Below are 13,636 nucleotides of genomic sequence, written 5' to 3'. Positions count from 1 at the left end.
TTCTTCAGTCCCATCTATCAACAAATATTCTTAGATAATGAAGATTGCATTTTTGAAAGATATACTTATAAGGTTTATTTCAAATTTCTAGGTTTAAATTTTGTTCTGATAGGAAATGTTCACCTTACAATTACCAAGTTAAATACACAATGCACCTAGAAGCAAGGGAGGGATGTGGTAACAACGATCTGACACAACACTTCAGTAAAAAATCCACTATCTACTACAGGAGCCACTAGAATACATCACACGTCTGCACCACTCGCTCTCTCTCTCTCTCTCTCACTCTCTCTCTTTATCACTCATCAGTCAAGCAAGCAACCAATCAAGAGCAGACAAGTGTGGACTGAGGGCTGGGGGGAGGGGTTGGGGGCCTGGCGGGAGGTGGACAGCACTACTTCCTCCACAACTTACAACTCAAGAACTCGGTGCCTCGCTGTATAAGGTAACTAAAGAAGAAGAAGAATACAGGTGCAAATTTTGATAGTATAAACTTTCAAAACACATAGTTATTGTATTGTTTATATTCTTAATCTTTATAAAATTAGATGCATAATTAATTTCCAATAATTTAAACCTACAAGAATTTACATTTGATATCTGAGTAAGTTTCAGAAATATATATGTGTATATATACTCTTTTCAAAATGCTAAACTTCTGCTTAACACTGATAGTTTTTAGCTTCAAATGTTAACTTTGTAGAGCCTCCTATGTACATAGCCTGCAGAGTTCTACAATCTGTCACTAGCATTGACTTCTTCACGTTATTGACACCAAATTCATAACAAAACCTGAATATGAATTACTGTAATTACATTCAGTGTCCTCCAAGGAAATACCAAACAAACACCCTCAGGTGATAAGAATTACATGTGACTTCTGAGAAAAACCACATCCACAAAATAAAATAATGGGAAACTTCACCTAGGATGTTCTCCAGCAGTCACCTGCCTCCCTACATCTGCCCACCCGGAGACACAGACGCAGTGTGCCGGCACCTCTTCATCGCTCTTCTATATTGAGGGTCTCCTGAGGATACAGCTTGTAGTCCATCAGGGTCTTGGAGCTGTCCAGAGAGCTCACCTGCAGGCCAAAGCAAACAAAGGTAAGCAGCTGTAATATCAACTTAAACGAGGGAAAATGTACAGAAATACATTATGAAAGTGGTGTGCAAAAACGTATAAGTACATCTACGTGGAGTAGGGTTGCCATACATTAACTATAAAAATTCTGGACATCTTCACTAACACCTGATAAAATATGTAAATCAATTAAAAAAACCTCAATGTATTTACCTTTTGCTCCAGTAACAAGGTCACCAGGCCATAAACAAGCTACCAATAATCTAAACTGACAACTATATGAACACAGGTTAAAGAGAAAAGACTGGCACACAATGCTACCCCAGTCAAGCTATGAAGGGAAAGCTGGAAGCATCCACTCCACAGACATTATAAGGGAATTAACAACTAAGTGGGCCTTTTTCTACATCCCCTTGGACAGCTTTCCCATCTGAGAGAGAGAGAGAGAGAGAGAGAGAGAGAGAGAGAGAGAGAGAGAGAGAGAGAGAGAGAGAGAGAGAGAGAGAGAGAGAGAAAAAAAAAAAAAAAAAAATGGTGTGACAGAAATATCACCCACACTATGAAGGGTATGAAATGTAAATGCACCATGCACAGTGAGGCAGTCTTTCCAGGGCCTGAACATCACCAACAGCCCGAGAATGACAGCCACCGGCAGCCAGTGTCACTGTTAGCCTGCCTCAAGATACAGCTCAGTTCTAGCAAGGCATTGTGGATGATGATGACCACTTTCTTGGGCATATAACACACACACACACACACACACACACACACACACACACACACACACACACACACACACACACACACACTGATAATAATGCTACTGATGTTGCTGCTGCTGGTACTACTACTGATACACTCCCTCATACACTTCCATTCCCCATTTCTTCCTTCTATCACAACACTTTATGCATTTCAGATGGGAAACAGCAGGAAATGTCTAGTAAACACTGAGAATTGAAGGAGAGAGAAAATTTTGTTGTACCCACACCACCACTTCAACGATGCATGTAAAAAAAAAAATAAATAAATAAATAAACAAAATACAATTTCTCATGTGTTTACATTCTGAGAGGTTTTGGTGTTCACTATAACATCACAAATGAAAAAAAAAAAAAATAAATAAATAAATAAGTAAATAATAATAATAAATAAATAAAAAAAGTAAAAAAAAAAAAAATAAATAAATAAAATAAAATGTTCTGATGTGTTTCTGTTAACATTCCTCACTCCTTCTCCTCCTCCTCTCACCCACTTTCTCGCTCCTGGTGTGGAGGTGGCCTTAGTCTAAAGCGAAACCAGACCAAAGCAGCTGCCACCTGGTGAACCCTTCCCCCTTCCTCTCTCCCACCATTTCAATGTATAGAAATACGACATTTGTTTTAAACAATTACTGATGGAAGCTGAAATTCCAGATATCTGAAAAATTTTTAAAATACCCATGAACATAGATTTCAACAGGCGAATTCCAGACATGTCTGGGAAAATACAGATTTATGGCAACCCTAACATGGAGAGACCATTCAAATTTTCATTCATACAGTCCTGCTCTTATGACAATGACATACAACCAAGAGCAATGAGCAGCCTGCACTTACATCTCTTCGAGGCCACGACTGCAGACACTTGTATTCATCCGCAGGGTAGCCCTTGACGTGAAGGAAGTTGAGCAGCACCTGGAGAACATAACAATACAATTACCAATGAAATCATCACAATGCTTCCACCACACACCATATACAAACCAGCATCACCTCACAACAGTGTCACAACAACTCAACAGTCCTTGTCACAGGCTCAGCAGACAGAAGTGTGAGTATCCAAGTCAGCCCAACACACCTGAAGGGTTGTACTGGCCAGGAAGTTGCGGCTGAAGGTCTCACCACCAGGTATGCGGAAGCGGAGGGTAGAGACCGGGTGGTGGCAGTCTGCATCAGGCTCCTCGGGTAGGTCTGTCTCCAGGGAGGCCCGCACAGCCTGTGGTGTGGAGGTTGATGGTGTAAAGGTGCCGCAACAAAGAGGTCATATGGCACCGTCTCACATGAAGGGGCTTATTTATTGCTCTGTCTAATGTTTCTTGTGTGCATTTGTATTGGTATAGTTGGTTGTATATCCCAGTGTATGTGTTGCCTCGCTGCTCAAGTCCTGTGGCAGATTAAGACTTTTATCTCTCTGCACATGACAAACTAACTACTAACTAGCTACTAACATTAAAAGATGCATTCACAGCACAAGTCTAATGGGTGAACATGTAACTCAGTGTGACAGAAAACAGTCTGAATGGCCAAGTAGAAAGATAAAACACTACACACACATACACACACCTCCTTGATAGCATCCTCCTGTTGTTTCAGAGATTCTGCTCTCTCTCGCTCCTCCTTCTCTTCCATCTCGGCTTGCTTTTTAGCTGCTGCCTGAAAAAGAGCCACGTGTCACCAGTGAATGTACAACAGTCTGCTGCCTCATCACCGACATCCTATCTAGTTACAAACCTCCCCGAGAGCTAGCAGTACCTTTGCTCTGTCAGCCTTGAGACTCTCCATATACGCGGCATCCTGTTCAGCCTTCACAGCCTCTCTCGCATCCCTGGCCTCCTCCTCATGCACCTCTGTGGCCCGCTGCTCTTCAAACATCTCCGTCGCATGCAGCAGAGACGTCATCACCTCATCCAACACTCCATTGCCTGGTGGTATGGAAGTGTCAGGCCATGGAGAAAGTAAATACCAGTAAAAAAAAAAAGGATGTTTCAGAGAGAGAGAGAGAGAGAGAGAGAGAGAGAGAGAGAGAGAGAGAGAGAGAGAGAGAGAGAGAGAGAGAGAGAGAGAGAGACTCACCGTGTATGACAGAGAGGACCTCAATGACCCCTCTGGTGCGGGTGATGACAAGCAGCGCTGGCAGTTTGTCCACATTGAAGTTCCTCACTGTGGTTGAGGCAATGGACCCGAAGTGTGTGGTGACTAAATTAAGTAATCTGTGGAGCCAATCAAATATTTACACTCTTTAGGTACTTAGCCAATTAAATAACTGCATTCTTTAGGTATTGATTGCCTGGGATTATATATGTATGTGCAGGTTCAATATTTCAAGATCAGGATGAATTACATCATTAATCTAGTCATAATATGAAGAATTTGTAACCTGTACACTTCTAAAATAAGATTCACCAGTGAAGTCAGGATCAAAAGTCAATTCACATCTAATTTTTACATATCCTCTCTAGAACATTATTTACTTTCTAACTTTAAAAAATCTGTAACTTCTATATTCCTTAAATAAAATCACCAGCAAACTGATGATAATGGCCATACCTCGCCTTGTTTGCCTCATGTGTCAGATCCCAGCCCCAGACAATGAAATTGGCAGATAGGTAGTCCACCACAGAGACCTGGCAGAGCGCCTGAGAGCAGAACACGTTGGACAGAATGCTGCCATCGTGGTGTAAGTACACAGCCAGCAACTTCCTCTGTAAAGATGCAAGTGCAAAACAAAAACAATCAGTGCACTGCTGGCAAAGTTCTCAACCTGCTATATGGAAATAAGAGAGAGGATACCAGCTCAGTGAATGACAGACAGAATACCAAGCCAAGTATATAGCTTGAAGTGACCTCAGCTTAGCATAAAGACAGGATATCAGTTCATATATAAATAAAAGGGAAATCAGCTTTGTTAGTAGACAGAAGGGACAAAATTGATGTGATGTTAGCTTAGCATGGATAGAGGAATACAAAAACCTGAAATAATAAAACATTACTTGTACTCATACAGGCAGTTTTAAAAGATTATATAAATTTGTGGACAAGAATAATGAGTAAAAATAAGGAGGCATGTTTCATATTAGGGCTACCATGGTTTCTTGCAGCTTCCCTTGTTTTCTCATGTTCTTAGGGTGACAATAACTATCGTATCTTTCCAAAGGCGGAGTTCCCAAACACAGAAAGACTCACATTCTTAGCAGGAAGCAGAACGGACTCCTTGAGCGCGTCTTCCAGTGATCCCTGATAGAACATGGGAACACAACTCCCGTAACGATTCCTGAACTCCTCTGAGAAGTGTATGACTCCCATCACCTCGTCATCCACGTCAGCAGGTACTGTGGGAAGCGGTGGGTGTGAAATGGTGCACTGGTGGATGCGGAAAGGAATGATAATGTAGTGTGGCAATGAGGTGAGCTAAATACTACAGGAAGTTATGGTAAGGAAGAGAGAGATTATGTAGTGTTGTGAGGGGAATGAAATGATGTTTGTAGGAAGTGGTTGGTGAAAGACTAGGAGTATGCAAGGTAGTCTATAAGAAATGGAGTGATTCAGCTTGTCAGACAACTGAATGATTGCATTAGTCACAAGAGCGAGTCATATGAGGTAAGAAAGACAAAATTATCAAATTCACTACATTTTAATCACAAAACAAACTGACCAAAGAAAACTATAACAGACAGTAAAATAATGAAGTTGATTATGAGAAAATAAAAGATTAAAAATTATAACAAACAGTACAATAATGAAGTTAATTAAAAGAGAATAGGAGATAAGCATTTACGAAAATGACATGTTAATAAGACTTCAGATCAGTCAAGAATGAAGAGACCTGATCCCACAGGTTATGATAAGACGACTGTATTGGTGCCTCAGTGGATGAAAAGAATATGAAATGGGTTTTGTGGGTTTAAGTTAATTTTTGTTGGTTTAGTTGTGGTATTGACTGGATTGGAGTATAACTAACTTACTTAACGTCTGTGGTTTTTTGGTGGCTGGGACGTCCATCATGGCAAGGAAGTCGTCGTCGTCATTGAGGAGTTCTGGTGCGTCCTCAAACTCATCGCCAGAACTGTTCTCTCCTGTGTCCATAAGTACCTGTCAGGAGGAAACAAGTGTGATACCCCTCTCTCTCTTACTCTCTCTCATAACTGATTGCATGAAAGCAAATATGGTACCTATATCGATCTCTCTCATTGCTACTTACATGGAAACAAGTAAGATATCTCTCTCATGCCTGATTATATAAAAACAAGTATGGTACCTCTCTCTCTCTCTCTCTCTCATGTCTTGTTATATGTTTTATCTTTTTATTTCTACTTCTCTCATGTGTCCATCAAGAGGAAATAAATATTAACAAACACTGGCAAGCTTTTTCTTTGTTTTCCAATCTCTTTTTTAAACAGTGAGAATGCTTCTTTTTCTTTGTCACACCATCATTCACATACAACTCCAATATTCACCTTGTTCTTTCCTTCCTATCAACAGAGATGGATGGGTAATCCTCCCTCACTGACTGTCGAGTCAATGTAACAAACAATACATTACAAATAGCTATTCCTTAACAAACTTGCAACTTTTCAGACAAACATAATTAACCCCTTCAGTACTGGGACACAATTTTACCTTGAGATTTGTGTACTATTAGACCATTTTATTGACATTAGGAAGGGTCTATGGTCAAAAGATTAATGGCCACAGTCTTCACTATTTTAATCCCACCCACATAAGTTTTTGGAGCTGTATAAAATCACCAAATAGTAAGTAGAATGAATATGAAAATACATCATGGTACTGAAGGGGTTAAGAGATAAAAAAAAAGAAAAAAAAAAAAAAAACACCACACACCTTCCGCTGAGCCTTGGGAGTTCGCTCTTTGGTGATCGCCCTCCGTACTGTCAGGTGGTGCTGCTTGCTGATGCCGGATGAAGCCAGAGTTGCCTGTGAATATCAAGATTTGCTTACTCAGACTGTCCTCCTCCACTCCTTCACTCACTAATTACAATAAGGCAGGTTGACTTTCACAGTTTTACTTCTCCCCTATGAAATCTCTAAGAATGAAAACTAATATCAAGAGATTAATAAAAAAAAAGTATGGAAGAGCTTGTGTGCTATATATTGCATGTAACTCAAAATTTTGTGAATGTAATGAGGAGGAAGTGAAGAAAAGGAATGAAAACTGAAATAGAACATGAGAACAAATAAGCATCATTAGGAACACAAAAACAAGAACAGGAACAGGTAGAATAAAGTAAAAAATGAACAATACAGACTTTCATTCTCCTTCATAACTTGAGAGAGAGAGAGAGAGAGAGAGAGAGAGAGAGAGAGAGAGAGAGAGAGAGAGAGAGAGAGAGAGATAAACACAAAACCACAAAGTACATAAAAAATAAATAAATAAAAATAAATAAGACCCACATTCTCCTCATCAATGTTGGGAGGCCATCCGGTCCACTGCTGGTGACGCACGGCTATGCTGGTGAGGTCGTGCATGTCACTCTTGATTTCCCGGATGCGTTTGGAGCCGGGGAACTTCAGGCTGTAGTCCTGGTTGCCCGTCTCATCGTGGATAAGCAGGAGGTAGTGGTCTCCATGGGCACCATTGATTCTGAAGGCAAGACGTGAGTGAGTGAAGGAAAATAAAGGAAAAAAAGATTGATATTTGGAAAGAAAGAGAAAAAAAAATTACTGCTTGTGGAAGGATAAAGGAATAAGAAAAGGTTGATTCTGAAAGCAAGGTGAGAGTGAGCGAGTAGAGGTTAGTGCTTGGAGGAAAAAAAAAAAAAAAAAAAAAAAAAAAAAAAAAAGGATGTTCAGAAAGAAAAGAGAGAGAAAAGGTTACTGCTGAGCGGGGGGAAGGAATGAGAAAAGGTTGATTCTAAAGGTAAGGTGAGAGTGAGTGAGTGAAGGTTGGTGCTTCAAGAGAAAAAAAGGAGAGAAAATGTTGATGTAAAAGGAAGGAAAAAAAAAAAATAAATAAATAAATAAATAAATAAATAAATAAATAAATAAATAAATAAATAAATTTAAAAAAAGTGTATCTCATTAATTTAATTGGCATCAGAAATCACAAGTGTAAAATAAGGAAGGAAACAAAGCACTCCTCACCTCTCAAAGTAATTTTCATAAGGGACAGAAGCGTGAGCATTGAGGGACAGTGTTCGGGACTCTGGCAGCAGTTCTGGGGTGATCATTGTGCTGTCTTCCACCGGGACTTTAAAGCCTTCTAAGATCTGTTCATAATAAAAAGAGTAAAAACTAACTTATCTATCTACATATACCATGGGAGGTTGCCCAAACAAAGCACCTCACATTCACAAACACAATGCTGAAACTAACACATAAACAAATGCATGTGAAAAGAAAGAAAGAAACGTCTATGTCATTCAAGCAATACATACTAGAAGTAAATTACATGAAAGTTTTTTTTTGCATAAAGAATATAACAAAAGTAATAAGAGAGCACTCACAACACAAAGATAATATAACCTAATGCTTTACACAACAGTTACTTCTGAGTGAAAAAATATATAAGGAGAATGTAATAAAAATAAATACTCCAACTAAAAGATATGTAATCCAACACTTTGAGCAACAGTTCCTTCTGAGGAATAAGAAGTAACGAAACTGCATATTGCCTTGCCACCTGTCTGTAACTCATTCTTTCTGAAGATGGCTGTATAACTGAAATGTTACGGAATACAGAACATTCCTCTGCATCAGCTTGTGTTTCCCTACCACCCACTTTACACAAATAAGCTCTGGCACAATCTGGAACTCCACGCCTGCTTTTGTACTTACAATTTCCTATGACTTGACTTAATTTACAAGGGATGTTTCAAGACTCTTTCAGACCTACAAGGAAGTGAGCCTTTTTTCCCCGATGGCCAGCTTTCCCCTCTTACATTAAAAAAAGTGGAGTGGCAGTGTGGAAATGGCATTACCTGATTGCAGGGGTTTATGCCAACCAGTTGGTGTAGCATTGTGCGCAGCTCACTCACAGACGTTGTCCCGGGAAGCTCCAGGGGGAAAGTGCTGCCCTCGGATGCCCCCCCACACAGAACCTGTACCATAATAGTGTCAACTGCTAGTATACACAAAGCTGACCACTGCCACTCAGCGTGTTTTCTTTTTCTCCTCTCTCTCCTTCCTTCCTTCTAGTTGTCCTATGCTATATGGAGGAGGAGAGAAAAAAAAAAAAAAAAAAAAAAAAACTTGTTTCCTACTTCATGACTGTGTTGAATGTTTGATTGCATGTTGTCCAGAACAGCTTTATTTAGGGACTGACCTCTCATTTTTTTCCCTTCTTCTTTTATGCTGCAATATGTACATGTTCCTCTTACAGAAGAAAAAAAAAAAAAAAAAAAAAAAAACTAATTCCCTTTGCCTTTGCTCAGTTTCTACTCTATAATATTAAAAAGCTGCCCATAATTACCCAGTGGACTTTTATTTCCTCCTTTATGTTATGCTAGACCAGTATCCCACTTACATAAAAAAATGAATAAAACAAACCCTATAAACTACTTCCTATCTAATGATTCTGTACTGCCCATTTATTTGTAAGAACTCATCTAGAATAGTTTCAATAAAATGATGGATGAAAGGTGGAACTTCAAACTATAAGGATGCTCTAAGTTGTTCTGAGACATTAGGACTACTGTAATGCACAAATAATATTGGTGAATCTCAATTTACGACACTGATTTCTACATACTGAGTGTGTCTCACCTGAATGTTCACGTCCATGACTGCCGGTGTGTGAGAGGAGGAGGGTGTGGGTGCAGGGGAGATGGACGGGGGCAGGGGGGGTATAGGAGGTGGAAGCAAGGACTCGGGTGAGGAGTCAACACTTATCACCTCTTGCTGGAAGCATCATAATAAGAATGTCAAGTTTGATGTATGAAAATTGTATAAAATATTCTAGCAACACTATACATAGAACCTTTTCATCATTTCATTAATAATGTCAAGGGAAAAAATGGCATAAGTATCATATATGTATAATATTTCAATTTCAATTAGATTAAGCTATCATTAAAATCCTAATCTAGATTTCCTGCCTTGTGGAAATAAATATACAAAAAAAAAAAAAAAGATGCAGAAATATAAATTATAAAATTGTTCAGGTTTTACTGGAAATGCAGTGAACTTCAGTGTGACACCCAGATGTGACTTGACAGATGTGGCTGAATGTCCATGGCTGAGAAGAAAGCACACAATTCCTTCAGTGCCTGCCGTTGTGAAAGTTTCCTGGCACCATACCTGTGACACTGACTGCAGTGGCGGTGGATGTGTGGGTGTGGCTGTGGTGGCCTCCTGTGGCATGACCACCTGCAGTGCCTCCAACAGGTTCCAGTTGGCAGCCTCCAGGTGCATGAAGGCCTCACCGACATCCTCAATACCTGAACATGCCTGCCAACCAAAACAAACAAGCTGTACATTTGTTCAAACTTCCTTGATATATTACACTAAACAAATCCCTAAGCAATTCATTGGTACAATATTGAAATTAGCCAATAAGAATGTTAAGACATAAGACACATCCTCTAAGGCATTGTGAAGGTCAGATGGTCAGGGTCTGGCATGGTCTCTGTGCTCTCACATAAACTGTTATGGATTGACGGGTAAACAACTCAGTGTCATCAGGCCTGGCTCATCATGGACGATGGATTCTTGAGCCTAACATAGATATCAATAATTTCCCATGGAAAAAATCAATATTTGTTTGAAACCCTTGTTCTAACAAATCATCTAGGCCATTACTCGATCAAATCTAACACTACTAATGCCTATCTACCCCATACAAATTCTTTAGTGCACCCCAAAGTGAAACTACACAAGTAACAAGTGAAATTTTTGAAATCCCAATATTACCCTGAGTTTACTGATATGAACGAGTAGAGGTTTAATAAAACTACTCAAACCAGCACTGTTTTTCTGCCTGTGCAATGCATGAAGGCAAAAATTAAACAATTAAACCAATGTGCATAAGAAGAGCACCTTCATAGGGCCTCACTGAGACATGTACACTTACACACACATATACACTCACACAGGTAAACGGGAGCAAAACAGCTGCATGAAAATATCCCTTAACAATTTCACAGGGGTACAGTGAATATTACGAAGCATATATGGACTCAGTAAGCAAGCGTTGCTACGTTTTCTGAATAATTTCTTCTAGAACAAAGAAGGAGGTTGCAACAAACTCAGGTTCAACATAAGTATATAATAGTTCCTGGCCTTTAATTTGAGAGCCCTTCTGTCCCTAATAACCGCCACAGAAGTTAGATATTACCTGGAAATTGGCGAGGATCTCTTCCCTCTCAGCCATTGTTTGTCTGTGTAGTTCCTGTCTTCCTCGCCAGCTGTCTCCGGAGTCCCCTCGCGCCTCACTGCACAGATCACGCGAACACAGAATTATATGGAATTACACACAGTTATCCCTCACCACTACCTTATCCAACTCTGTAATAAATATCTGGATGAACGATGAACTATCTGACCTCCTTTACTTTCAACAGAAGGGTTTTGGGAAGCGTTAAAAGAGAGGGATGTGAAAGAGTTTGGTCATGTTCAGTGTGGTGCAAGGATTGGGACTCCAGAGTGACGTCACCGCACAGCTGATCGGTAACGGGGGACTTATGTCATATTTACCTATCTACATTCTATCTCCTCTTTTCTTTGTCTTTCTCTGTCTTGTGTTGCTTCTTAGTGCCATCATATAGTGGCGTTTTATCTTTGCACTTGCTTTGTTGGCTTTAAGCTGTGTTTCTTTCTCTTACGGGTTATGGAAAGTCACGCTCTTGCTATTCTCATCTCGATCTATGCGCGGCTACACCATTCCCTTTCTCTTTCTAGTCTGTCTCCTCTTTTTCTTTGTCTCTCTCTGCCTCGTGTCACGTCTTCCAGTCATTAAATTGTACTGTTTTACCTGCTTTTTCGTCTTGTCTTTCATCTGTCATGTTTCTCTGCATTTTTCTTGTGGAGTTACGAAAATGCGCGCTATATTCACTCAATTCCCCTTTCTCTTTCTTTACGTGCTTTGTATTTGTTTAAAGCTTAATTATAAGATGCTGTTCGTCAATTTTTATCTTTCTGTTATGTCTATATCTCTAAAATCCCCATCATTATTTGAAGCTTCGAAAAGTGACAAAAAGAGTAATGTCATGTTAGCTCTCATGTCACACGTACACGTCACATCCCTTTCTGTATTTTATTGACACAAATGTTTTTAAGTCTTTGTTATTTCTACACCATCACGTTTTTACATCCTGCCAATGTTAGTTATTTGTCTTTATAAGTTTTTTTTTTTTTTTTTTTTCTTTTAATAGCTATTCCGCTTTTGTGTGCATGTTTAATTCTCTTTGTAATTTCCTTCCTTTTCTCTATCAACAGATGAACAAAGACTTAATAGTTCCGTCATACTGTCTTCTCTGTTTCCTTGCTACAATTATTAGACTATTGATCTCAGTCATGTTTGTCTGTTTAGTGTATACTATTTGGTTCGATTTCCTTTATCTTTCTTCCACTCGTATCTATTCTTGTTTTTGTTATTTACATTTTTGAAGTCTCACAGTTTGCATTCTTGTGGTTTCAGCGTTATTGTAACTTACTGACTAAATGATTTATTATATATTCTCTATCTTACTTTTATCATGGTAAATATCTGATGAGTCATCATGCCCATGAAACAAAAAAGTATGTCATGATGCTTATATATAATGCTAACAAGCTCCCCACATGACATAGCTAACCCAGTCTTTGTTCTGACAGTCCACAGCTCTCAGTCCTCACAGCTCACACCATGCTGCGTCTTGCATGAGTCAAAGACCTCCGTGTCCTTCAAAATGCCAAGGCTCAGAGTTATCTACCAGCAGTGGCTTTCCCCATTACGTAGACTATTCTATTGAGTCACGCTATAAACCGTCAGTCAGTTTAATAGTACTGCTTTATCTTTGACTACATAACAATATTACTCATTGGCACTCTGTTGCCTCTCTCTTGAAGAACACTTCTAGATTAAGAGGACGACACTATATATTTCCCTGACAAATTACTGTTTTAAATTAATGATGTGTCTTGCCTACTTACTATATATTTCTTTTTCGGCTCACGCACTTCGAGATCAAAAGATTTTTCAATGTGACATAAAATATTAGTGCAGACGACAATTATCTAGTATAATTTATTAATTTACTTCCTCGTCATAAACAACACATACTCTTGCACTTGGTCGTCAAAGGGATGAAAAAAAAAAAAAAAAAAAAATCGCGCCATCTTATGTTAGGAATATCATATGTGCGGAAGCGTCACTATAATTTCCGCAGAATACCTCACATTGACATTATCAACTTCAGCTGCCCATGGAAGACAATGCTGGGGTAAAATGCTGCGTGTCTTACCTCCACGGAATGCCAAGTGTTTCTCCCTAGCTCCCTCCTATACTACAGACGGCGGCGTCACTCGCCTGATACATCCCTGCTGGACGTCAGGGAGAGAGAGACAAGAATCCATGGGTAGAGTGGAGGAAGTGCAGTGCATGTCACTATCAAAATATGTCAACATTACCACGCCGCCGGCATGCGTCAAGGCTGCATGCCTGACCTCAAGATAATTTTACATTACCACAGCAGTAATAACTCATAGACAGTGCGTGTATGTGTGTTAATAATTGCACCAAAATCATGACCAAAAACATACAAAATGAGCGAAATTTGTGCAAGTTTCATGTAGTTACCTATAGATAAAGTGATGGTGATAATAACGAAAGATAAACAAATGAGGGGAGTGGGTCGTGG

The 13,636-nt window shown here is 39.4% G+C and overlaps 1 protein-coding gene across 1 annotated transcript; it reads right to left on the bottom strand.

Moving 5' to 3' along the window:
- Positions 1–509: 509 nt before the first annotated feature.
- Positions 510–13,261, bottom strand: LOC123507692 (FAS-associated factor 1-like). Its single transcript, XM_045260828.1, has 17 exons — positions 13,241–13,261; positions 11,134–11,230; positions 10,098–10,247; positions 9,564–9,698; positions 8,780–8,899; positions 7,944–8,068; positions 7,254–7,443; positions 6,684–6,776; positions 5,807–5,933; positions 5,028–5,173; positions 4,392–4,546; positions 3,918–4,054; positions 3,597–3,766; positions 3,408–3,497; positions 2,923–3,060; positions 2,682–2,759; positions 510–1,084 (listed from the first exon to the last, which is right to left on the bottom strand). Exons 2-17 carry the CDS (start codon positions 11,167–11,169, stop codon positions 1,004–1,006), a joined length of 1,971 nt encoding a protein of 656 aa, XP_045116763.1. The 5' UTR covers positions 11,170–11,230; positions 13,241–13,261; the 3' UTR covers positions 510–1,003.
- Positions 13,262–13,636: the final 375 nt, after the last annotated feature.

The sequence above is a fragment of the Portunus trituberculatus genome, chromosome 23, assembly GCF_017591435.1.
Source record: "Portunus trituberculatus isolate SZX2019 chromosome 23, ASM1759143v1, whole genome shotgun sequence".
In the NCBI taxonomy this organism is placed as follows: Eukaryota; Metazoa; Arthropoda; class Malacostraca; order Decapoda; family Portunidae; genus Portunus; species Portunus trituberculatus.
The sequence above is the reverse complement of the archived record's forward strand: the minus strand, read 5'-3'. Positions and strand labels throughout refer to the sequence as shown.

Coding starts and splice junctions, on each gene's coding strand:
- LOC123507692 (XM_045260828.1), bottom strand. CDS start 11,169: ATGGCTGAGAGGGAAGAGATCCTCGCCAATTTCCAG. Junction 7,444..7,943: donor TATGAAAATTACTTTGAGAG/GTGAGGAGTGCT, acceptor TCTTGCCTTCAG/AATCAATGGTGCCCATGGAG. Junction 4,055..4,391: donor CATGAGGCAAACAAGGCGAG/GTATGGCCATTA, acceptor TTGGCTCCACAG/ATTACTTAATTTAGTCACCA.